Source organism: Myotis daubentonii, chromosome 1, assembly GCF_963259705.1.
Source record: "Myotis daubentonii chromosome 1, mMyoDau2.1, whole genome shotgun sequence".
Classification (NCBI taxonomy): domain Eukaryota; kingdom Metazoa; phylum Chordata; class Mammalia; order Chiroptera; family Vespertilionidae; genus Myotis; species Myotis daubentonii.
In genome coordinates, this window is record NC_081840.1 from 60,358,846 (window position 1) to 60,384,567 (window position 25,722).

The window sequence follows — 25,722 nt, forward strand, 5'->3', positions numbered from 1 at the left end:
GGGAGAAAATATAAAAACATCACTGAGTAAGAGCCCGTCATGATTTTGTGATTTCTGGGAGTAAGTTCCAGGCAGGGCTCAGGATTTGGACATGCCCCGAGGGACTGAGGGCTGCTGAAGTTCCCGCCTCAGGTTTCCTCCGGAGACCTTCGGATGCACCACATTCTCTGCACGCTTGCTGTCCTCACAACTACCCATCAGTGCTTCACGAGTAAATGAATAAAGATACAGACTAATACTGTGCTTTTAATTGGAAGGTTTCTTAACCTACAAATGAGACCCAGACATGAACATAGTGACTGTGACCAAGTGCTGCAGCACAGAGGTTGAAGGGCTGGGAGGAGGACCAGGTGCCATCTCTGTTATCTTTGAAGTGAGCTGTGCTAGAGTGACTACTGGGAATGCACAAGTTCAAGTCTCTCAGAAGAAGCTATTGGACACAAATTCCTCAGGCGCTTCCTTTCTGGGATACACTTACTAGTCAGAACATTGAACATTATACAAGACTAGAGGCCTGGTGCATAAAAATTCATGCACTGGGGGGGGGGAGGGGTCCCTTAGCCCGGCCTGCCCCCTCTCACAGTCCTGGAGCCCTCAGGGGATGTCCTACTGATGGCTTAGGCCCGCTCCCCACAGTCTGGCCTCCCTCTGCGGGAGGCCACCAGGCTGATCAGGGGACGGCGCTGTCCTCATCACCCCGCTGTTGCTGCCTTGCCCTTGGCTCCCGCAGCCGCTGTGGTGGCTTTGTCCAGAGGGCGTCCAGTCCATCTGGTCTAATTAGCATATTACCCTTTTGTTAGTATAGATAATGACACTGTCATTCAAGACTGAGACAAGGCTCCTTTTGAAAGCACTTGTGGCAGGAGATAAATGGACTTGAAGACAGTGATTAGAAAACTTGCACAGGTAATTTATTGACCAGAAAACCAAGTTACCGTGAGGCCTATCATGGAGGCTTTGTCTTTATATTGGTTGTACCTCAAAAGACACGTACACTTCTTATAAATTAAAGTATTGAAACAACAAGCATCCAAAATGTTCTAACACACGAGTGATAAGTTACTTACGCAATTTTTTCTTCTTCAATGCGGTTAACCTTCCCTCCGACATAAATTCTTAATTTACAGTCTTTCCATTTTTTTCTGAGAGTCAAGATATAGGGGATAAGGAGTGTTAGCCCTGAAAAAAAAAAAAAAAGAGTAAATTATGACAGAAAAGATGAGTATATCCAGCTGAAAGGAAATTAATGGCATTCCCTCTTTTTTCATTCCCACATCCACAGCTCCTAAATCATTTAAAGTCTTAGGAGAACACAGAAATGTTATTCTTTAACTCGTATCTTTTTCAGATACCTCCCCATGCTGTTTGTTAAATTTATCAACACAGAAATTCTGCTCCCTAGTGTACATTCCAGAAAATTTTACCTCCATCATCAAACAGCCACCAGACATCAATTGTGCCCTTTCCTTGCTTCTTCTTAAATTGGGCGCTGGCTTCCACCAGCTTCTGGTTGAACTCCCCGACGTGCATGGACTGGACGGTGTTAATGCTGCTGTCTGTAATGAAAGAGAAAGTAGTACATCCATTAGTCTTTAGAGGAAAGAAAGAAAAAAAATGTTCCAATAAATCTATTCAGGAAAATAGAGGAAGGGTCATGCATTTCTAACTGTTTTTTATACTTATAGGTAAATAGTGAGCCCTTTTCTCTGAAAAGGGGAGCTAAAGGTCAAATCCCACAGTAGTATATATCACCTTCAGTAGTTCAAAAATGTTTGATATCAGTTTTATGGTTATACTTTTCATTGTGGATTATTTTCAGGTCCTTAGTAATTGGTCTCAGAGTGAAATTATTACTTAGACATATAACAACGCTAAATTATCTGAAGAGAAAAATCTTGATTTTTCCAAAAGTCAGATATGACTCAGTTTAATCATACTTTCAGATTTACTTGAAAGTAAAACATGGGATGATCAAGTTTTCTGGAAATAAGCAAGTGAATTAGAAGTATTCCTTCATTAGGCTATGCATTCACTTGAGTACAGTTTGGGTGTAAATTCCATGAATGCCTGGGTGTAAAGGCGGCCAGGGATAATGTGCGCCTTGACCTAGTATGACCCTTCGGTTCGAATGCCAGCCTGCTTTCTCCTCTGCTTTCTTTTCAAGGATCTGTGAAGCTAAGCTGAAGCCATCTGAGCTATTTGAATTTCTGTGAATGAGATGAAAAAGCCAGGAAATATGGAAAGAGAAAATTTCTTTACTTGAGCTATACTTAAGGGTGCATATAAAATACTTAAAAAAATTTTAATGCAATTTCCAATCTAACACGGACACAATGAAAGTGTTCTAGGGAACTAGGCCAGTGGTTGAAGCGGACCCTTGTTTCGTTTTGCCAGCAGGGGTTTCTTTGTTACACTGTATATATTATTTCTTACTTCCATGTCTTTCATAGCTGCGACTGTATTGCTTATTTCAAAGAGATGGTGTCACTGTGGTGCTTAGAGAAGAGCCGACAGCCGCTCAGAGCTTCCTCTCTGATCTAAGGGGTTCTAAAGATCCTTTGTTCTGGCTTTTGCTGTTTTCATGTTTGGGCCTGTCCATTCTGAAGCAATTATCTTATATTGTTTTTATCTCCCTGGGACTGCTGAGGGAGAAAGTAAATGCATTTACGGGATGGACCAAATTCTGCACCCCCCCCCCCCCTTACATGTCTATCAAAGCATCCAGAGGACTCAAGTATGAGCACCTGGAGGCAGAGTCGGTCTTGATCTAGAACTCAAAGAGTTGTTAACCAACAAAAGCCCAGAGCAGTGAAGGGGCCTACATGAGAGCTGTGTCTGAAATTTTAGGTGTTGAGTATAAAACATAATATTATTTTGCTTTTCCAAACAATGAGACATGTTGACTTTCAGAGGAGCACATTTTTTGCCGAATGTATTGTGATGCAGAAACAGGTTTCAGAATAATAACAAGTCCCCTTTTCTTAGTAAGTACATTAATGCTTCCCTGCTCCCTCTCAGTCCTGAATAGTATTGGGCTATGACTTTGAATTTTCCATTGCTTTGCAAGACTGTACTATTGAATGGAGCAGATTCAGTGGATAGGTAACTCTTCTCGTGAATAAACCAAATATTTGGAAAGGAAAAGAAGATAGTAGTTAGCATCCAGATTGTCTTATTCTAATATTTACACCCTTGAAGTCCTGATATACCACTCACTTAATATTGAAACACATCATTTTCCTAGAAAATGGGTATATATAAGAGCGACGATACATATTTGGCTCTCTTAATAGCCCATGCAATAGTTCGGGTACCCAAGGGTACCTCTAGTATTTGAAGGCATATATAAAATTTTATCCTTGGGATATAGTAGGAAAATAAGGAAAAAAACCCAAACCCTTTCCAGGGTAGGAGATAGCCTCTTTAGAAGGCTGGATTCTGCCAGCCTAATCCAGAAGCCGGCTAAATCTCAGTTAAAACACCAGTGAATGACTTCAGTAACGATGGGATTCTTTGTGCATGACAGAAATAAATGTTAACATTCTAATTTTCTACCAGCAGAGGTCGCTGTGGACCTCATTAACCTCAAACTGCCGCGTTTAAGGAAAGAGCAATTTTCAAAAAATAAAAAATCAGATGTTTAGTTCACCTGTTTATGACATTTATAGCAAGATTTCTCATTTTCTGGCCCTCTGTTCCTGGGGCGTATACCTGATATTCAGATATAAGTGCGCTACTCAGCCAAAATCTACAGGTAATTAGTATCAATAAAGTTCAAGTCCAGAATTCTGGTCTGTGACAAAGATGCTTTTCTGAAATTGGAATTCTAGCTGGATCTCTCATTCAAACACCTGAAATGTCTGCAAGGGTTGTGTGTGTCTGTGTGTGTGTGTGTGTGGTGAGGTTGGGTACTGGTTTGTAAATTTTAACCCTTTCTCATATTAACTAAGAAATTTCTGTTTCATGGCACTCAATCTGCTCCCTCACCACATATAATTTTGAAAGAAAGTTTTTACAGTAAGATAGTACAAAGGGCTTGGCATTATTGATAAATTACAATAGCTTCTACTTTTCACCAATACAACCTTCTTGAAAAAATGTCTTCAGTTCTTAGTCAAGGCCTCCAACATCTTAGATGCTGTCTTCTCATCCCTGCAGGTAATGAAGTCTGTAGGGGGGTTCACCCTGTAATATTTCTTATAAATGCAACAGTACTTACCTTTCTTGGAGGTTGGCTTAGTGATGTTCAACTTGCCCGCTTTTTTAAACAAGCCTCGGATGCCTCCACCTCCTTCTTCCCTTTCATTGTCTTTGATCGTGGCTTCCAAGGCCAGCCTCTCCTGCTCTAATTTCTCCAGTTCATCTGATGAGAGAAGATACAATCGCTTACTAAACACAGAGAGAGAACGTTTGTAGGAACACTCTTCTATACTACTTTCATATTAAACATGGAACATGTGCAATAACATGATTATTGTATGATTTTTTTTCTGAATGATTATTAAAAAGAAATGTATGTCAGTAAATTATACTCAGAAAATAATAACTACCCAGAAAATAGCTCTGTGTTAATTATAATATGTGAAGTCACTAGGTTTTTTTTCTAAGGGCTATTTAATGCCATCTTTACGCACTTCTGGCAAAAACCAAAAAGCCAGACCCACTGGACATAAGATCTTATACACCGAAAGCCACTTATTTCCTGACCTGAGTTACTGCGTCAGATATTTTACAGTGGAGTGACAAAATTGCAGAAGTATACTGGGTATACTGTATAGCAGGCACACAACAATGCCTCCTGAACTGAAACATAAAGCTAGAGAGCAAGAATTAAGGAAGATAACAAATCTTATAATTAACTTTACAGGCTCTGAATACAAATGACGGTGAACAAGATCCACCAACAGTTCTTCCCGACAAACAAAATAACTTTCTGGAGTGACCGAAGCGAAAGAAATAAAAGCTGCGATGTCTTGTGCCTGCCTGAACTCACATTACTAAAAAGGGTCTCAGGACACTTAAGCCTGAACTCAAATTACTAAAAAGGGTCTCAGGACACTCAAGCCTGGAATAGGAGTCGGGCTGTGCAGAATTTCCTGCCCGTGGTTTAGGTCCACTATCCAAACTTGGATGTTGTGACTGGCTGCCTTTTATCTTTTTTGGATTCTGATTGTGACGAAAAATTCCTAGCTGCCATGTAATGCATTGCATCATTCTCTGACCTCAGCCTGCGTTGGATCAGGTAAGTAAAGACTTCAAAAGCAGTCAGATGGCGGTGCTAAGGAGTGATGGGCTTTTCGCTCACAGCGAGCAAGGTGGCCCTCTTGTCAGACCCCCTCCTCTTCTTGTCTGCTGAGAACACAGCCGTAGAAAATGAGCAATGTTCCGAGACAGCGAGCAGAAAACCGAGATCCAATGATAGACAACACTGGTAGGGCTTCTGTAAATGTCAGCCCTCGGAGCCTGTTGCCTTATCTATCTGGGAAGCGAAGCTATACAAACTCTGGATTTATCAATTATGCACTAACTAAATCTGTCAGGACAGGCACATCCCTAGACGGTGCTGTTATTCAGCTGCACGGAATTGTCTGGCCCCTTTCCAGGTCTTAGCAATTAATCTTTTGCCAGTGGCATGAGATTTAAGGTCAAATCACCCATGTGATTTCCCCAAAGCTTCAAAGGTTCTCAAGACCAGCAGCTATAGAAAATCTGGGAAATTAGACTGATGGTATTAAAGCTCAGACAGGAGTTGCTTACCCCTGACTTTTGAAAGGTGAACGCAGGCTGCATTGCACAGGGAGGTCGTGACCGATTATGGCTCTGCTGCTGGCTTTATGTGACATGAAGCAAGTCATTGATTTTCTCTACGCCTCTGATTCTCTATCTGTGAAATGGAAAATTGTAACCTTCCCCTTTCCCTGGCCCTGCAAAAAGAATAAGCAACAGTTCTCGCACGGGGCTTCGGAGCTCCTTAAAGAACAAAGCAGCCAGTGCATTCTCAGGCCGAGTGTTTATGCAACTCCTGGAAATGGGCTCCGTCATGCAAAGTAAAGTGAGTGTTTTGGAAAGCCCGGGGTTCATTCTAGCAGTTACCTTTTATCACACACTCTCCAGGTGCTGGGGACTGTGCTGCATGCTATTCTGTTATTCCTCAGCAACAACTCTGAGCTAGTTACTGTGATTATTCTCATTTTGTGGATGAAGAAAGCGAGGCTCAGAAAGGTTGAGTCACTTGTATGATGTCACCCAGCAAGTGACAGGGTTCAACCACAAAGAGGTCTGCTTGATTCCAAACCTGCCTGCTTCCAACTTTGAAGACCATTTGCTTTTGGCTTATTACTATTATTTCAGAATTTTCTTATTAAGCCCCAACCCCTATCCTCAGGGGAACCGGAACACTCAGGCACATGGTATAATGCAAGTTAATTCCTCAAACTATAGCCCCTCAATTGTAAAGGGAGGACCCTAACGGTACAGGTACATATGGCAGGCTGCCCAGAATAGCAACATCGCAGCATCCTGGCCGGGGTGACAGCCCCCCGCAGATGTCATGCACATTTTTGGGGCGATGCAGGGGCAGCTGTGGAGTCACTGCTCTTTGCAGTCAGCTGGAAGGTGCACATTTATGAGTTTTTTGGGGGGCGACTGCAAAGACAGTGGGGAGGGGTTCCTTTGCCCTCCTTTTTTGGCTGGCCCCAGCGCACCCCGTGATCAGCCACTAGTTGCCATGTTCTTTGTCCTCTAGTTTGGACAAAGGAGAAGAGACGATAAATCCTCCTCTGTAACAGAGCAGCTGGCTGAGTGCACCGGGAGCTGCTCCAACGATTTGCTTGAAGGTATGTAGACAGCCCATCCTGGACAGAGCACGCTGCAAACCCCCAGCCTGAGACAAAACCAGACTTGGTTTGAAGGAGGCAGATTCGGCAGTTCCCTCAAAGACGATGGAGACTAAGTCTATTCTAAAGGCTACAGTCTGCTCGCGTGGCCATCTGGAATAGGCACCGAGATTTCGCAAGTTCTTATTAGAGTTCATTCTAAATTATTCACTTTGTAGGTCATGTAGGGCCCCCTTCTGTGCCCACCCTCTCTTTCTCATTTCAGCACTAAGGAGCAGTGATGTTTGATGCTCTGTTCTGACTTATCTATCGGGTGTACTGCTTGCCTCTGTTTGCATAAGAAATCAAGAGAAGACTTTGTCAACACATTTCTTTCAACAGGAGTGCTGGCTAGCTGACCATTAGGCACAAGGTGGGTGAGCCAAGGTAGAGTGAATGGATAGATATAAACTGATGTCCACGAGGCTGACAATGAAAATGACTCATTTCATCACTGCCACCACCACCACCATCACGACTCCCTTTGTGACCTTTAGGGGTCACAAAGCCCTTTCCACACAGTATCTTATTTGATCCCAACACCAGTGCTGGGATGCAGGCAGAGCTGGTAATAGTCTCCCCACTTTAATGTAAAGGAAACTTGGGTTCAGACAGTTCAAGTGATCTGTCCAAGGTTGCACAGCTGGTGACCCAAGCCTTCTGCTTTCAGTTCTTTACCATCCTTCTTCAATGACGTGTTTGACTGCCTATTGAAGGAATACCCAATCTGCAGTTTTTTTTTTAAAGAAACCATCCACAAATTTCCAAATCAGAGAAATTTACATAATGCTCTACATTTCTATAATACTCTTGTTTCAATCTTTTTTCCCCCCCAGTAACTATGACTGTGGGGCACAGAATGTAGTTTTAAGATACACGTGTATTTTACCCCATTAAACTGCCAACTCCTGGAGCATAGCTTAGGTTATATTTTATTACCGCCACTTATTGAGAGTTTATTTTGTGCCAGGTACAATGCCAAACCCTTGGAAGCCATCATATATTTTAATGCAAAATAATAAACCTGTCAGGTAGGTACTATAATTATTCCAATTGGAAAATGTGAAGTGAAACACAGAGAGGACGAGTAATTTGACTAAGGTCACACAGCCAAAAAGGGTCAAGCTGGGATTTAAATCCAGGTCTGTCAGATTCCAGACCCTATGTTTCTACTTCACATACTTCCTCTCTCATATTCTTAGTTGAGCCCACACCTCTCTGCTAGTGCCTCCCACCGACACGAGTACTCAAGAATAGTTTGCTGGGGGGGGGGGGGGGGAAGAGAACAGGTCAGTGCTGTTAATACAGTTCAAACCATTTGAAAGTATTTTCTCTATAACGGGAGAAAAATAAGTGGATAGTTGCCAGGGATGGGGGCATATAACCTGTGTGTAAGGGACAGGCACAAAAGACAGTGTTTGAAAGAAGTGAAATGAATGCTGTATACAGAGGTACGGAAACAGGGGTTGGTGGAATATGACAGAAGGTAGTATAGGTGGGATTAGGTGGGAACTTTAATCTTCCATATTAGATAATTCCATACTCCATCATCTCAGAAAGCGACAATACGAGAGAGAGAGAGAGAGAGAGAGAGAGAGAGGAGAGAGAGTGTAAAATCCTGCCCTACTCTCATTCCAAGATGAAGAGAATCCCTGAGGTTGTATGAAAAAGCTTAGGCTTTAGGGTCTCTCAGTTGAGTGGGTTTCTAACCAATTGTTCAAACATAGCCCCAAACATTTCTCATAGTAAAAACAGAGAGTGAATCCTGAGCTGCATCTTCATGCACACGACAAATCACTTGAATAGTAGTTACTCTATTTTCAAGTGCTTTATAAATTGACTAGATTCGTGCACTGGTGGGGTCCCTCGGACTGGCCTGCAGGGATCAGGCCAAAACCCGGTGCACGGATTCGTTTAGGGCAGTGGTTCTCAACCTGTGGGTCGCGACCCCTTTGGGGGTCAAACGACCCTTTTACAGGGGTCGCCTAAGACCATCGGAAAAAGCATATATAATTACATATTGTTTTTGTGATTAATCACTATGCTTTAATTATGTTCAATTTTTGTAACAATGAAATTGGGGGTCACCACAACATGAGGAACTGTATTAAAGGGTCGCGGCATTAGGAAGGTTGAGAACCACTGGTCTAGGGTATGTCTGGCCCATCTTGCCCAGTCCCCATTGGCCAGGCTCCAGCAGCAAGCTAACCTACCAGTCAGAGCATCTGCCCCCTGGTGGTCAGTGTGTGTCATAGCAACTGGTCGAATGGAACCAACGGTCAGGCACTTAGCATATTAGGCTTTTATTATATAGGATTGTGTGGTAACCAACTGGAGTAACCATATTTTGAAATTCAATTTAATTGCCAAGATTGCTTCCACTGTTCTATCCTCAGTCTTTTATTTTTTAATAAGTCTTTTAGAAACAGGCAAGAGTCTACTCATTACAGTTCCCTTTGAATCTTCAGGAGAGAGAGTAGTCAATTATCTCACAACAGAAGGGAGAACAGGGGAACCTCCTGAGGAATGGCATCCCTCCCACTTCACAGCATCATTTTTTCTTTATTAATTATTCAATTATGCTTCTTTCCTTGGTCAATCAACTCAAAGCTGTAAATGCTCGCATGAATCAATGAGCCATAGCCCAGCGAAGTCTAGTTGAACTGAAGGCAGGAAGCAATCCTACAGTGGTCACCTTCCCATCAAGCAATTATTTACTACACTGCCATCTGTCTTTATTTTGCTAAGCCACTTCCTCAGACACAGCAGAATCCCCATGCTCTGAGATGGTCATAAATCGTGTAGCTCTTACATGGAACACTTGACCGCAATATATTGCAAATCACATGTCATCACTTTAGTTCCTACCAGAATAATATAGACTCTTTGTTGAAGTTGGCAAACTTGCTGAATACCCCTGGGAAGTGAACAACATGAAATACTGTGTTTTTTTGTGTTGTTGAGCAATAAATTAATTTATTAAGAGACACTGTCAGCCACCAGTATTGGATGAGTTGCTGTAGTACATAAGTGAGAGTGTTACGAGCATCGATCTTATTTATACAACAAGTTATTCTCTTCACATAAGCCTGTGACACGGTATAGAAATAATTGTCATTAGCTGGCAAATTACCTATAAAGCTGATTTCTACTCACTGCTTTATTAACTACAGTATATGGGCACTCAGAATTGCTAATATTTCCTTTAAATTATAATGTGTGATGACACCTTGGTGCCTGTGTTGGAAAATCTATGATGATAATCATTAACATAGCATAATGCAATACTTAAGATTTATCAGGCTCTTATTAAGCCTTATATTACAGTATAATATAATGAAACACAAGCTTATTTCTTCCAATTCAAAATCTAATATGAGGGTTGTGTCATAAATTACATAAACTTCAAAACAATGCATGGAAATGTGGCGTAAAGTTAATTTCTATCATTATGCTGCTGTTTTCTGCATGTTCTTCATGTAGTATTTGTGTAATGTTGTTTTTTTTGTTTACCCTAGATAATTGGCACTTCTAATTATTTTATTAGCATCCAACTGTATTTTCCCTTTCTTGACTAAGAAGCAGAAATATTTCAAACATCAAAGTTGATATAAATCAGATACTTCCCTTGGGAAATTAAAAGGGGACTCAGTTCACTGCCAGGATTCTTTCAGAAATACTACATACAGAATGAGCTTCCCTGTTGCTTTACAGAACTAAATTGATGGTGCATTTTGGGGGATGGAGCAGTGAAGGGTGGGAGCCGTATTTTTTTAGCTACATCACATCTTTCAGCTTGAAGAGATCATCACCACATATAAAGCAAATATGTAATGTAAATACAATCATATTTTGTATTCTCATTGTTTAGATGGTAAAACATTATAGCACAAAAACCAGACAAAATTAAAGTAAATAGAGAAATTTAGCAACACAGCAGGTCTCTTAAGATTAGGTTCTTATAATTGTCCTCAACATCATGTCTGTCTTACCACAGCCAAGCAGTCCCTATGTTGGGTTTTGAAGGAATAAGTGGAAATACCCTTGTTCCATTTCCGTATCTCAGATTTTACCATTGCCTTTCATTATGTAAGTCATTGTCCTCTCTGACTTCCCTTTTTAAAAGGTAGAATAGTGCTTCAAACAGACAAGTGTTTGAATCTCAGCTCTACTGACTACCAGCTTGTGAATCTTGGGTAAGCCTCAGTTTCATTAGTTGTAAGATGAGGTCAAGGATCATACTTTTCTTCAGAGGATAGTTGGGGTAATAAATGTTGTAATATATGTGAACATGAAACATAATACATGGCACATAGCAACTACTCAAAACATTAGCTATTGTTGCCACTAGGCTATTAAGTTCAAAGAGGAAGGAATGTATCAATTAAGCATGAATGCTGAGGGGGAAATTAGTGTTTCTAGTCTGTAAATGTAAAAGGTCCATAAAAAGAGGAAGGGGCATAAAAAAGGAAGGCTGAAGATACCAAAAACATATTTTGCATAGGATGAACTCTATTCTCAATATAAGCAGAGTATACATATCAGATAGTGGTTCTTTATCCTATGCAAACTCTTGATTTCTAGTTTCTTCTGCTATCTTCTCCTCCCTTACAACACACCAGAATGGTTGCATCAGAAAACTCACCTAATCCACTCCTGTTTCCTTCTGCTATGATGGTGACATTAGTGAAATAACAAATAGAATCTGGACCGATCGGGCACCTGCACTCTCAAATCCCTCACAGGCTTTTCCCTTCTGCTGGACCTGCCCAACAAAACCTTGATCCTCCTATATTCTGGAGAACAAATGTCACTGGATAAAAACTGGAAAACTAGAGAAATTGCTTCAACTTCAAAAAAAAATTGAGACTAGTGTGTACAATCCTCCTCAACTTATCACTGCACTCTTACAAAACCACACATTTCATCATCAATTCTCACCTCTTTTGCTATAATTTTAGAAGATGAAGCATTTTTCTTATGTCTCAGGCCAACTCTTCCATCCCTTTCTTCCCCTGATTCTTCCTGTTCCTCTAGGATCTTACTCCATGGGTCACACCTGCATGCCACTCCCGCCCCCCCCCCCGCCCCCCCGCCATGTTTTACCTTTATCTTCAATCTCTCCCCCTCTCTTGGGCCCATTTTTTCAGTCAGAAAACATGCCTTTCTCTCTATTCTAAGGTCTGTATCTCTCCCTATAGTAAACCTCCTCAATCTCATTCCTCTCCTTAGCATCTAAACTTCTCAAAATGATTGGCCACATCCATATTCTCTGTTTTATCATCTCATATTATCTCCTCAACCCACTGTTAACTGGATTCTGTCAACACCGGTCTACAGGAATTACTCTCACTAAGCTTATCTGTGCTGTGTCAATTACATTTTATTCACAAATCTTTCTGGTGTTTTCTGGTGTCCTGGACCATTCTGATGATTCTTTTCACTTTGAGCACTCTGCTTCCACAACACCACAGACTTCTGGTTCATTTGCCTCTCTGATGGCTCCTTTCCTGCTCCTCCCTGGGGCCCCTTTCCTGTGCCTGGGGGCTCTCAATTACATCCTCTCTTTGGGCTATATTTTCCAGTGTTGTAGTTTCACCTTCACTATTATGTCTCCTTTTAAAAACTTTATTAGTTTGGTAGGGCTACGATAACACATACCACAGACGTGCTTAAACAATGTAACTTTTTCAGTTCTGGAGACTAGAAGTCTAAGATTAAGGTGCTGGTAGAATTGATTTCATTCTAAAGTCTCCTTGACTTACAGATGGCTGTCATCCCACTTTCCTGTTTGCTTGTCTGTATCCTAATCTCCTTCTGTAAGGACATCAGTCCTATTGGATCAAGGCCCACCCTAATGATCTTATTTTACCTTATTTACCTCCTGAACAATCACATTTTCAAATATAATTACATCTGAGGTCAGGACTTCAACGTATGAAATCTGAGGAGATACAATTTGGCCCATAATATATCCTAAATCTATACCTCCTGCTCACAATTCTCCTTTAAGACCAGGACTGTCTAACAGCCTATCAGACATTTCCAGTAGAATTTCCCACAGGAGATTCTTTAAAAGTGAACCAGGCATCCCTTCATTAAACCTGCTCTTCTTCTTGTGTTTCCCATTTCCATTGGTAGAACCATCATTCATTTAGTCAGCCAAGGAATGAATCTTTTTCCACTCCCCTCTCTCCCATATTCTGCACATCCAACCAACCCCAAATGCTGCTTTTGTACCTCCAAAGTACTTCTGTTCTTCTCTCTCCATCCCTCGCTCTAGCTCAGGCTGTCACCCTCTCTAGTTTTTATTATGATGAAAATATTTTTTGATTTGTCTCTGTTTTCATTTACAGTCCTGACTGAGTCCATGCCAATGTAACTGAAAGATTATGAGATTTAAAACCTAAATTTGACCACTCTCTCACTTAAATTTCCTCAATACTTCTTCCTCATTGCTTAAGAATATGATCCACATTTTTTTAATATGGCAAATGAGGTCTTTTAAAATCAGAATTTTATATCAGCAGCCTCATATTTCACTATTGTCTGCTTCAACTTTTCACTTAAGTAACACTCATTTGCTTTTGGTTGCCCATGCGTTCTTCCACATTCCCCTGCCTTCCCACCTTTGCTACTGCTCTCCTCTTTGCCAGGAATGCTAGTCCTCAAACTCTCTCATTTTTTTCTTCCCCAACATTGCCTAGTTAACTCCTACTCATCCATGAGGTCTCAAAACAAAGGAAATTTCTTCCAGAAAGCCTTCTTCTTAAATGCCTCTTCTCTCTTTCCCACAATACCCTATAAATATACCCATCGTCACACTCATCATATACTCATTTCCATTACTAGGCTGTGAGTCTATTGAGGACACAGACTCTTACTTATCTTATTGTACCCAGCACTGATACCTACATCATGGCTGCTACATAAGAGGTACCCCCAAAATCCTGTTTTGGTGCCATGTCTTCAGTGGGCTCCATTTTAAAGTTTAATTAAAGAGATAAGTCATGGATTACTACCCTGTCCTGATACTTCAGAGACTTTTTAGATGTGTTCTTTATTTTATACACAAAAGGGTATGTTTAAACTTTAAGACTTAACAAGTAGTTGATCCCTGAGCAACGTGGGTTTGAACTGCGCGTGTCAAGTGAACTGTGAGCTTCAGTTGAACTGTAGTCAATTGAACTGTGCAGGTCAATTTAAAAAATCCTTTGTAAGTGGGCCCACTGTCCTAGAGAGGAAGCAGAGTCACTAATCCGAGTTAGTGATTTTGCCTCTGGCTTACATTAGTGATTCACATAGCAAGATACATTCAGGCTCATTTCCATGTGAGCTGTAAACTAGGTCATAGACTCAAAGACAAAATACATGGTTTTCTGAGGAAAGAATTAATCTTCATTTTTCTGAAACATCTTGCAGAAATTAATTCGGCAGGTTAATTTACCAAAGGTGTTTATTTTCAGCGATGCTGGCTTTGTGGTTTTGTGATAAGAAGAATAATTGATGACAGCCCTGGAGTACTCTATATTTCTGGTTAGCAGGACAAAGGCCACCTGTGTTAGCAATGGGGAAAGCAGGGAAGTGTACAAACCTCAGGTCAGCATAAGAATGTAAGCTCTGCTGTTATGGGGTTTTGTCCATATGGTGCACGGGTCTAACCCCAGCACCTAGAACAACATGTCAGCTGTGGAGTAGAGGCCTAATAAATATTTGTTGGTTGAATAACGAAAGTACATACCTTGTACCTGAAGAACCTGAGAGATGTCAAAGCCTTGGCTGATTCTGACTATGACCACACCAATCTCAAAATCAAACGCATCGCTGAAAGTGGAAGCAAAGTGGTTAGTGATTTAAATCCTCCAGCTTTGGACAAATAGTAAACTTGTTTCTAGGATTTTAATGTAATTAAACTAAGGAAACTCGCTTTAAAATACAACCAAGAGTTGATGGCTTTCTGTTAGGTTGTTTTCCCTTTATATCCTTAAAAAACATATTCTGGGTAAAGGTAACTAACTCATTTACTCTGGAACCAATTTACTCAAATATACTATCAACTAGAATTTTGATTAAGAGCTTGTAATGTACTTTTTGAAAAAATTGATTATTTTCTAATGTAAACAAAAGAATCACTGAAATATCTAGAACAGAGAATTTTCAGACTGCAAAGACCCTTGGAAATTATCAGCCAAATCTCTTTATCTATTCAGGAAGAATCCTACAACGTTTCTGATGTCAAGTTCCTTGTTAAAAATGTCTCAGTTCCTCTGGGGACCTTTCACCAGTGACTTTGGACAAACCATTTGAAGCAGTGCTTCTTCATGGCACCCCCATGCTGTTGAAGCTGGCTGTTGTGCCTTCACTACATGGAATTAGATTATCTGGAAGGGAAAGAAAGCCTTGCTTTCTTTTATCTCCATTTTTGTACAATTTTTTTTGTTCTCTGCCCGTAAATATAGGGAAAACCAATGAGTCTTTTGAGTTCATTTAAAATTCTCCCTTGGGAGCTCCTATATTTAATCTTCTTTGGATCGGGAGCCCAGATCCCTTTCATTGGGTCACCCTCCCTCAGAAACAAGGCAGGTTGTGATGAACTCACTGTACACAAACAAGATTTCAAGAGCTAAAGTAAACCTACATTTTCAAATAATGATATAAAAATATTCAGTATAGTGTGACTATTTATTTAAAATGAGTATGAGATTTAAAACCTAAATTTGACCACATTACTCTCACTTACATCTCCTGAATAGTTCCTCCTCATTGCTTACAGAATATGATCCACATTTTTTAATGTGGCAAATGAGGGCTTTTAAAATCAGGATCTTATATCAGCAGCCTCACATTTCACTACTGTCTGCTTCAACTTTTCACTTACGTAACACTCATTTGCTTTTGCTTGCAAAACCATACGTGATCTCTACTTAACAAAATAGACCCATTCTAGTAAAACTGCCACAAAGTAAATTCCTGATAAATCTTGTTTCTAATTGTCCTAGATTATAAAAAGCAGGCAATACGTTCCACAGAAATATTTGGATTCTGTGTTAGGCAGAATAATTTCAGACCCCTAAAGACACCCACATTTCCGTCACTGGAGCCTGTGGATTATGTCCCTTCATGGCAAAAGGACCTTGCAGATGTGATCAGGCTAAGAACCTTGAGGTGGGGAGATAATCCTGGATTATCTGGGCGGGCCCAGTGCCATCACCAAGGTCCTTGGGAGTGAAATTGGGAGGCTGAAGAGGTTAGTGTAATGTGATGTGAGAAGGATTTGACCCATCAAATGCTTTGAAGATGGAGGAAGAGAGCCATGAGCAATGGGCAGCCTCTGGACCCTAGAAAAGGCAAGGCCATAAACTCTCTCCTAGAACCTTCAGAAGGTCATATAGCCCAGCCCACACCTTGATTTTAGCCCAGTGAGTTAGTGTTCATAATATTAACCCACATAACTTTAAACTAATAAATTTGTGTGGTGTTAAGCCACTAAGTTTGAGATAATTTATTAACGCAGCCAACAATACCTAGTACAAATTAAACTTATACCATACTTCAGAATATTACAGGTATTTAAAATCTTTTATTCAAAGAAAAATGGTAAAGTACTAAACTATTGTAAAAATATCTTTATGATATCAATAAAACTGCGCTTTAAGCCATACAACAAAACAGCCCCAAAAATCAGAAAGAGAAATATAACACAATATGGTTGTATGGTTGTCTTCCTTCTGTATTGACCCCATTGCCATGGTAGTAAAGTCATTTAACTTTACCAAGCCAGCTAAATTTTATACTATACAAATTTGAGCCACCTTAACACTGAACTATATTACCCAAAAGATCAATCATTAATTTGGTATAAAAGTCAGAAGTTTCTTTAGCTTAATATTACTAGGTTTGATTATTTTGGTCTCTTTGAATTTCTAAACTGTTTGGGATGGTGGGGAGGTTAGAATATGATTCCAGGTAATCTTGTATCAAATAATGGACTCTATGACTAAGATTTACATATTTCTTTTCATTCCCAAAGTGAAGATAAAATTTCTTGCCCTGACATTCCTTTTTCCCCCCGAAAGGTAAAGATGAAATTGTACTGAAAAGTCTGGATAACAGAAAGTATATCTAAACCCATTTCCAAGAATGTCAGGCCAGAAACTGACTGTGATTCTGAACCTATCAGGATGCTGTTTGCTGAGCCTGGCAAAATTCTAGTGCCCCAGCAGGAGGCAGATGGCAGCACATGGCATCGGACTTTGTATGTTTGCGGAACACAGTTCAGGAGAATGCATTTAATGCATGGGTTTCTTATAGGAGGAAGGCTAAGTGAATTTCTGTTTGGTCAGTAATGCATATAATTTCAGAAGGTAAAAATTATTTCCTTATGCTTCTTTTTAGTGGAACTAATATTAGAATGCTTTTGTTATGTTGCCAAAATCTCCCCCAGATGATGACAAACGTGGTGCTCGTTCTAGCAGGAGCCAGAGGACATAGCCTGGTACGAGAAGTACTGAGTGCAAGCTTGTTTTAATGGGTGAGGGTTTATTACGGACTTTTCAGACATCCCAGGGCATCTCCAGCCTGTGCAATGAAGTCAGAGCAAAGCCAGGCCTGGGCGGGGGAAATCTTCCATTTTCAGGGCCGTTGACACAAAGATGGCTGCTGACCAGAGCTAACACTGCCTCCCTTGAGATGAATCTGGCTAAGTATTTTCAAGCCTGGAAGAAAGGATCAATTTTCTAGAAAGGTCACTGAGGATGCCTTGTGCCTCTTCATAAGTGTAGCTTCTGTCCTCTCTTATGCAAGAAGCAAGCCAGGCAACACTTAGGCTGTGTAAGTACTTCTTGAGGCAGCATAACCTGTGGTCAGGAGCTTAAACTTTGAATTCTGACGACCCTGGGTTGAAATTCCAGTTCTGTCACTGACCCAACCCTGCATATCTTAAGTTTTAATGTCTATGTCTCTACTTATAAAATGGGAATGATAGTAGTGCTTACTTCAAAGTCTTCTTGTGAGAATTAAATGGGGTAGCTCATGTTAAGGGCATTAGCCTGGTGCCCACTCATCCTTTAGTGACTATCATTATTACCTTTATCCCAAGACTCTCCCAATATTTAAGGATCAGATGTCACATACCATTGAAAATTCACTCTCTGTGCACTAACCAACACTGTTACATGGCAGAGGCAACTGGCATATGGCACCATCATATCAACAATGAGGCTTTGGGCTAGTGACTACGTTCCCCAAGGCTCAGAAGAAGATAATGACTGATTGGGCACACCAGCTAGTCCAAGATTCCAGTTTTTTGAAAGAAAAATTCCTTTAGTAACCACCTGTCCTTTGTTTTTAATCTCATGAATAGGTTTTAAGGTTGTAACTCTTACTGTTGACTTTTTTGACACCGAATTCCCCCCCATCCTGCTTCCTCTGATATTATGATTCCCTCGAGTTCTATTATTGGAAGTGTTTTCAGTTTGGTAAAGAATTCAGAGTACCAGGGGAATGTCCTCTTCTCAGGCAATTGAATCTCATATAACAGTGTCATGTACTGCCCTGGTTAGTGCTTTATAAGCAACACATCTTGAAAGCATCACTTACTGTATGATTCCCACGTAGTTTTCAATCTCTGTTAACTGAGCTTTCCTCCAGTTTCTTTTATATCCAATCACCAGAGTGTTTGGTTTCATTCTTCCTAAGCCCGAGGCCTAAACAGAGGAGATAAACACATGGGCAATCCTTACTGTACCAGGAAACCACCACTGCAAATGAAAAATAAGGTCCGGAAGAGCACTGAAGTAATGTTCTGATGATTCAGAAGATTAGATTACATTTCAGTGCATGTCCTTCATGCCCATACCCAAGCATAAAATAGAAAGATTAGTTCTAAATCATCTCAGCCATAAATGGATTTTAGATGACAGAAATGTAGCTTTTCTAAATTAGCAGTCATTTGCATTTCTTCTGACACACTCATTAAAATGGTTCAATAATTTAAAATCAAGTGAGGGTTGGCTTAACTGTTGGCATGCATGCTGTAACTTAGTGGTTCAAAGCTAATTTCCACCTGTTATATCCATAATGTCATTAGCAATAAAATCCATGTTTGGAAAATTCTTATATACAAAATCACTGAAACTTCTACCTACACTATTTATTGAAGAGTAAATGAGCTGTGTTTCCAGAACCCAATTCTTTTATATGACAGTATCATTAATAGCCATCTTCCATATCAGAAGTTTCATTCCCCCCATTAGATGACAGGATATGACTTTCAGTTAATTAAATTTAATCCGGCAATATTATTGGGCACCTATTAATCGCAAAGTACTATGTTAGGTGCTGTGGCATGGTAGTGACACATATTCTTTGGCCTTAAGGAGCTTAGAATAAAGTGGAAGAAACAAGATATTCACAAATAATTTTAGTTCAAGTGCAAATGCACTAGGAACTCATATGGAAGCATAAAGAAAGAAACCCTGAATTCCAGTTGAGGATTCATGGGTGGCTTCATGGAAGAGGTGGTATTTGTCCTAGATCTTGCAAGTTGGTGAGATGTTGACAAGTAAGAGTGAAGGAAGGGCATTCTGAATCATGAAAATAGTGAAACAAATGACCAGAACAGGAAGTTTTAGAGAGGACAGTAGCAAGTAGAAGAAGATAAGCATTGATGGAGGGTTCCTAAAATAAGCTTTGCTTCCACCACATTTATATATTATTCTTAGAAATGTCCAGGTAACAGAATAGCTCATTTGGCCCAGGGCAGATATATGGCAGTATGGGTGTAGTCTTTCCCATGACTACAGTTTGGGGATGTGGTCATTCATACCATAATTTCTTAGATGCATAGAAGGCTTTATCTAATATGGTATCATTGTCAGTGCCTCCCTTTGTTACGACGTTGTCCTGCCCTTTGTCATGACCTCTCTGGACTCCACTTTTCTTTGAAGAAACTCATGAGAACAAGCTTTATGCACTGCCTTTTTTCCTTCTGGATTCATATATGAGTTGTTTTTCATGCCTATGTCTTTCCTCTCCCTGTTCTTATTATGTTTGTTGTCTTATTTCCAGTGAAAATTTATATTACTTTTCCAATTTTTATGATAATTTTATATTAAATGCATAACCTTCCCAACATATTTAATCAAAGAGCTACTGAAAAGTAGCTTGAGGCTGAAGGAAAAATCAGCATCTTACAATGACCTCTATTTCCATGGGTTAGCAGATGAAAAGAGGCTCACTGGGGTAATAGGTCTTTCAGAAATGCGCTCTCTGTCTGTGCAGCCACTGCACAAGTGCTCGTCAAGGATGTTAGAGACAAGAATACATCGAAGACTCTTAATCTCCAAATATTACAACGTGAGCCATATTTTTTTCTTTTCTGCCTGCACCAGCATCAGAGTTATCTGGATGCTGTTTGGAATGTTGACCCTCCTGTGTGTGGCCACTCTGAAAGCTAAATGATTCATTCGGTAAGTGTAGAATCAGGGCTATTCAACTATGTAAATGCCAGAATGATTAAAAAGCCAAAGTCTCTTGGATTATTTTAAGGAAACTGGCACTCCTAATTATGAAGTTCAGAACAAGGGGAGGAATTTATGTACTTATTATTGAAGGGGAGGAAAAAAGATATAATGAGTGAGAAAAGATGGGAGACCTGTAGGCTTTAGTGTTGAACCACAGAAATTACTATATTTTAGTCAACATTCTGGAAATAATTTAAAAGGATAGCGAGATTTTACATCCTGACACCAGGCATTTATTTAGCCTAGCAGCTGCCCTCATACCATTTGCAAAAGAAAAAAGGAAAAGAATGTTTCACTTGAGCATTGCTAGATGCAAAAATAGTTTGAAGTTTTAATAGGATCCTGAGTGTCGTCAACCTCAGAACAAATTTGCATTTCAATAAATATGGGGACAGAATGTATGCTGTTGGCCAAAGGCAACCTCATTTCCCATTTCCAGTGTATGAGTCATAGTTGATTGTAATAGAACCTCTTCGCTTTTGTTTCTGCTTTTCCTATCTCCAGGAATTCAAAATGTAATCCTTATCCATCTGCACTGATCTCTGACGTTACACTGCCCATGTCCATTTGCTCTGGGAGCTTCATCAGCGTGGAGTGCTTTGTCCTTTGCCTCTGTACTCACTCCTTCAATGCTAGCCTTACCTGAAGGAGACTTCGGACACCATCCCTGAAACAATCTGCAGCCACTGCAGCATAAAACGCCTTGATTTTGTTCTTTATTAGCCAGGCCTGCTTTTTCGCCATGCCACTGTTCATCTCTTTAACACACAGCTTGCGCGGTCCCTGTATGACACAATGAAATATTGGTTAGAAGCTCGGCTATTACACATCGCACTGCTGTTGTTTTCTGAAAGGCAAACATAGCTGGCGATGCCCCATTGAGTTACGAAATGGGAAAGAGGGAAAACACCTCAGTACAGGGGGTTCACGCAGACTCAGCCTTTTGGAGAGGAACTGTGCTGCTCCCATTCTTCACTTTCTACCCGGAACGTCAGATGTGTTAATACCTGCTTAGTTAACTGCCTCCTGCTGAATGACAGAAACAGCTCAGGGCATCATGGCACATGAGGAAAATACGAAAAATGTGATGGCAGAAGTTCAGAATAAATACACAATCTACCTTTGACTCAATAGCGAGAGCCTCTTTTAAGAACACCAATCAGAGCCAGAGCCCAATGGCGAGAAATGAATGGCGCTCTTGGGAACCAGAGCATGATGATTTGCAAACCCTGCTGTGGACTACCACGACTTGACAATTCTACTAGGCCCATCGGTTGCTTTTTGTGATAAGGATACTGCTGCACATTTCTCCTGGTAATGTTAACATACTCCCACTCAGTTAAATCAACATTTCCCACTCCCTCAAGGAATCTGGTGGAAACAAAAGCTCACATACCTGCGGCTTAGGAAGAATACAAGAGTTTAAGCGAGAAGAGGGCAGGTGTTGTCATGGTAGATGAAGTATTTTGTAATGTCCAGATTTGAGTTCCAGAAACTCATTTTTAACTAAAAATTTTATTCTTGTTCCTCCTACCTTAAAGGTCCAACCTAGCTTTTCCTTGCATTATTTCAAATCAATCCAAAAGGTTATTTCTGAGTATCTGCCATGTGCTGACAGGGTACAAATCTATTATTTTCTTGGGAAACTATTTCAATTCACGGAGAGATTTGGATTTTGTTGACTTGTCTTAGATTTCTTACAATACACCTGGAATCTTGATAAAATGCAGTGTATCGGTCTGGAATAGGACTCAGAATTCTACATTTCTAACAACTCCCTGGGACATGAATGCTGCTGGTCCTCAGACCACACTTGGAATCGCATCTTAGAGGGTCTCAGATTGCAGAGAAAGGGCTTCAATGCATTGAAAAGACACCAGGCTTTTTGGCCAAGACAGAACGGTTTTCAAATCTAAGTGTGGCCACTTTGAAGGTAATTGATAATCTCTGAGCTTTTAGATAGTATTCTGCAAACAGGAATAACAATCTCTGTCCTTTTGCAAGGTTGTTCTAAGTAGTCATGATACAGTCCCTATTATAATGTCTGGAGTATAGTAGGTGCCTGTCCAAAGTTGATTTTTATTACCTTAACTGAGTGCTCACAATCTCATTGAAGCTCCCAACCTAATTCTACAACAGAGATGGGAGAGGGCTGAACTGGGAACCAGTGTCGGGTTTAGGTCTGGCCCTGGCACTGACTAGCTGATTTGTCCTCTTTTGATGTGGGTTATACATTTCAAAGAATAAGGGAATTGTCTAGCTTATCACTGCCCACCATGATAGCTCTTATCATATGTTACTATTGAGCATTTGAAATGTGGCTGGTCAACATGGAGTTGTGCTAGAAATGTAAAATACATAACTGACTTTGGAAGCCTTAGTATGAAAAATAAAGCACAATATCTCATTTATAATTTTATATCAATGGCATTTAATATTCTGAATACATTACATTAAATAAAACGTAGTATTAACCTGGTTTTTTGACTTTTTTAATTGGCTACTAAAATTTTTAAATTACATTTGTGGCCTGTATTAACTTTGTCTTACACAACACTAGATGATCTCTGGGGTCCCTTCCACTTCAAGGTTCTGTTTACATTGGATCAGATTCTTCAGGTACTTATTTCTACCAGAATATTTTCTAGTACATGTGACAACGTTTCAAAACAGTTTGGATGACTTACATTACATTTAAAAGAACAAGAACCCTCCATGAAGATGGAGAAGGTAAAGATATAGGAAGGGCAGTTAGTAAACCAGAAGACTTAGCCTAAGGAAAAATGTTATTATGGGTCAAATTTTCCTCAGGGTTCTAGCTTAATGCATTCTGAACCACTAGTCCTTCTGGGGCATTCTAGACCTTATCAACTTCAGAAGGAATATTTTATTCAAGTAAATGCAATGATAACAGCTATGAAATAGAAGAAAAACCAACAGCTAAGAAAGGTATCAGACTATCAATATATTGAGTTGCACCAAGTGACTTTGAAACCCTGAGGAAACTGACATTTATTTTAAATAAATACAGTGTAACATGTCTATTTGTAATACAGAAACCCAGATTAAACATTAACTGTGACAGAGAGATTTACTTTAATGCCTAAATTTGCCATACTGAGAAGTCATAAAAATATTTCATGCAGAATCTCTCTTGGCTAAAAAAAAATTATAATATCCTTTTAGCATACTTATTAATGTGAGACAGGGCTGCAATACAAATGTAGTCAGGAAAGAGTAAACTAACAAAGAGGGAAATAATTATTCAAGATTCAAATATGTCATAGTCACAAAAGTGAATTTTACCACCCTATTAAAATATTACAGAGATTAGCTCAGTTATGATCCAAAATATGAGTATATAAATGAATTCAGAATTTGAACAAAGAAGCCCTAAACATCTTAAATATATTATAACTGACATTTATTGAGAGAAGGATAAAGAAATTATAATTTTTTAGTCTGGAGAAGTTGATGTGATACTACTTCAAATAAATGAATATTATGAAAAAGAATTTACAAAGGAATTCCAATATCCTTAGGATTAAATAGAGGAATCTGGTCCAAGTGCAGTGTCCTTTCCAACTTTTATTTTTCAAAACATTGAGGGTCCTATTGCTCTGCTTATGCTTTTTTTGCCACTCTGGTTGGACCAGTGGGGAAAAAGAATTTTTCCTTTTCTGATTTATCCACATCTTATCTCAACATACTTCCTAGTGCCCATAGGTCCTTTCCTTCTTCCTGTATTTGGTCATGTCATTATTTTATTAACACCATGATAGAAACTCATTGACTTAAGGAGAACAGATGCACCTAAAAAGTGAGTGCATTTTCTTCTTAGTAGATAGGAAAGCTGAGATTAAGAAAATGTTGCAGACAGAGAAAGAATGAGAATTTTCTCTGGGTTATCTATGCTTGAACCGCCTTCTTTTACAATGAGAGCGAAGGACAGGATGTTCAAGGTTTAAAGAATATTAGAGAGAAAAAAAATTAATCAAATTAAATTGACATCTTGGTACACAGGTGTGAAGTGACTAGAAGAATACCAATAAAATCTGGATAGCGTTTCCTCTGGAGAGGGAGGAGAGTCATGGGGCTAATTGGTTATAAAGGGGACTTTAGCTTGATCTGTGATGGTTTATTTCATTTAAAATGTAAATGGAAGCATCTATGACAAAAAAGTTAGCAGCTGTTTATTAAGAGAGGTAGAATATAAAGCCTTTGGAGATATAAGTATGTCACTGATTTATTATGTGATAATTGAGAGGAGAAAAATAGACATGACTTTAAATTATCAAGCTGGAGTCCTTAAAAAGGATCCCCAAATTTGTCTTGATGACGGGTCCCGCATATGAAATCTTTAGGCTGAGTAGGAAAAGGTCACGGGAGAAGGAAGAGGCTCTGAGGGGAGAGTGTAAGAGTTAGTCGGGTAGTTGGAAGGCTATACTGTGGGCTGTGGTGTAATAATAACCATCTTCATATCAACCTCAGCAGCTTTGAGGGCTATGACGTGTAGCCCTTTAGAAATGCCTCGGTTGTAGGACATAGCAGCTGTAGGCACATGCTTTCCATCTACCCACCAGCATCGAAACATCAGTGAGCTCTGAGCCTTGCTCCTTCCTTGTAGTATAATTGCACTTCAAGTAGCTAAAAGCCACCAGAGGGACAGACACAGAGCCTGCTGTCCTGCCATTAGTGCAGTGGGAGTACAGTTCTCACTGTTCCATCCTGATCAAGCTGTTGGATACTCCAAAAGTTCAAGATCCAGTGCCTGGACTTGGTTTGCTTAAGAGAGAGTGCTTTAGGTTTCTGTTGAAGGGGATATGTTTTTGAAATGAAAATGGCAGCCATGGTAATTAGCAAAAATCGTGATAATAACACTATCAGCAGTAAAAACCCAGATTAACCGGGCGTTTATTATCTGACAGACACCGAGCTGAGCACTAGAAAGCTAATCTTACAGATTCTCTCAACAACCCTCAGAAAGCTGAGGCGCAGGGAGACTAAATTATGTGCCCATGGGACTCTCAGCTAGTAGATGGCAAAACAGTGATTCAGACCTTGACCGTGTGTCTCAAAAGCCCATGAGCACTAGCTTCCTAGCATTAAAAATTAAATTATCATCCCTGAACATCACTGTAACTATTTAACCTTCCCCACAAGGTTGGTCTAACCACCAACCACTGTGCTTTAGGAAAATTTTTCTGATGGCGACTTTCTCCACATCCCCTTCTACTTTTTTTTTTCAAAGATGATTGACGACTGAATATAGAAAACATTGAAAAACGTTTAAAAAATGCTGACAGCATCCCACATCCCCAGGA

At 39.9% G+C, this 25,722-nt stretch overlaps 1 protein-coding gene across 3 annotated transcripts in view; it reads right to left on the reverse strand.

The window, feature by feature from the left end:
• SLC12A1 (solute carrier family 12 member 1) overlaps window positions 1–25,722 on the reverse strand; it is an 86,855-nt gene that overhangs the window by 12,263 nt on the left and 48,870 nt on the right. For all 3 annotated transcript variants that reach the window (XM_059702233.1, XM_059702232.1, XM_059702235.1), the window contains exons 18-23: window positions 21,041–21,181; window positions 18,474–18,580; window positions 14,617–14,699; window positions 4,220–4,363; window positions 1,425–1,556; window positions 1,068–1,179 (exon numbers count right to left, since the gene is read on the reverse strand). In XM_059702233.1, coding sequence (XP_059558216.1) covers window positions 1,068–1,179; window positions 1,425–1,556; window positions 4,220–4,363; window positions 14,617–14,699; window positions 18,474–18,580; window positions 21,041–21,181 — 719 coding nt within the window. The remainder of the gene's footprint in view (window positions 1–1,067; window positions 1,180–1,424; window positions 1,557–4,219; window positions 4,364–14,616; window positions 14,700–18,473; window positions 18,581–21,040; window positions 21,182–25,722) is intronic.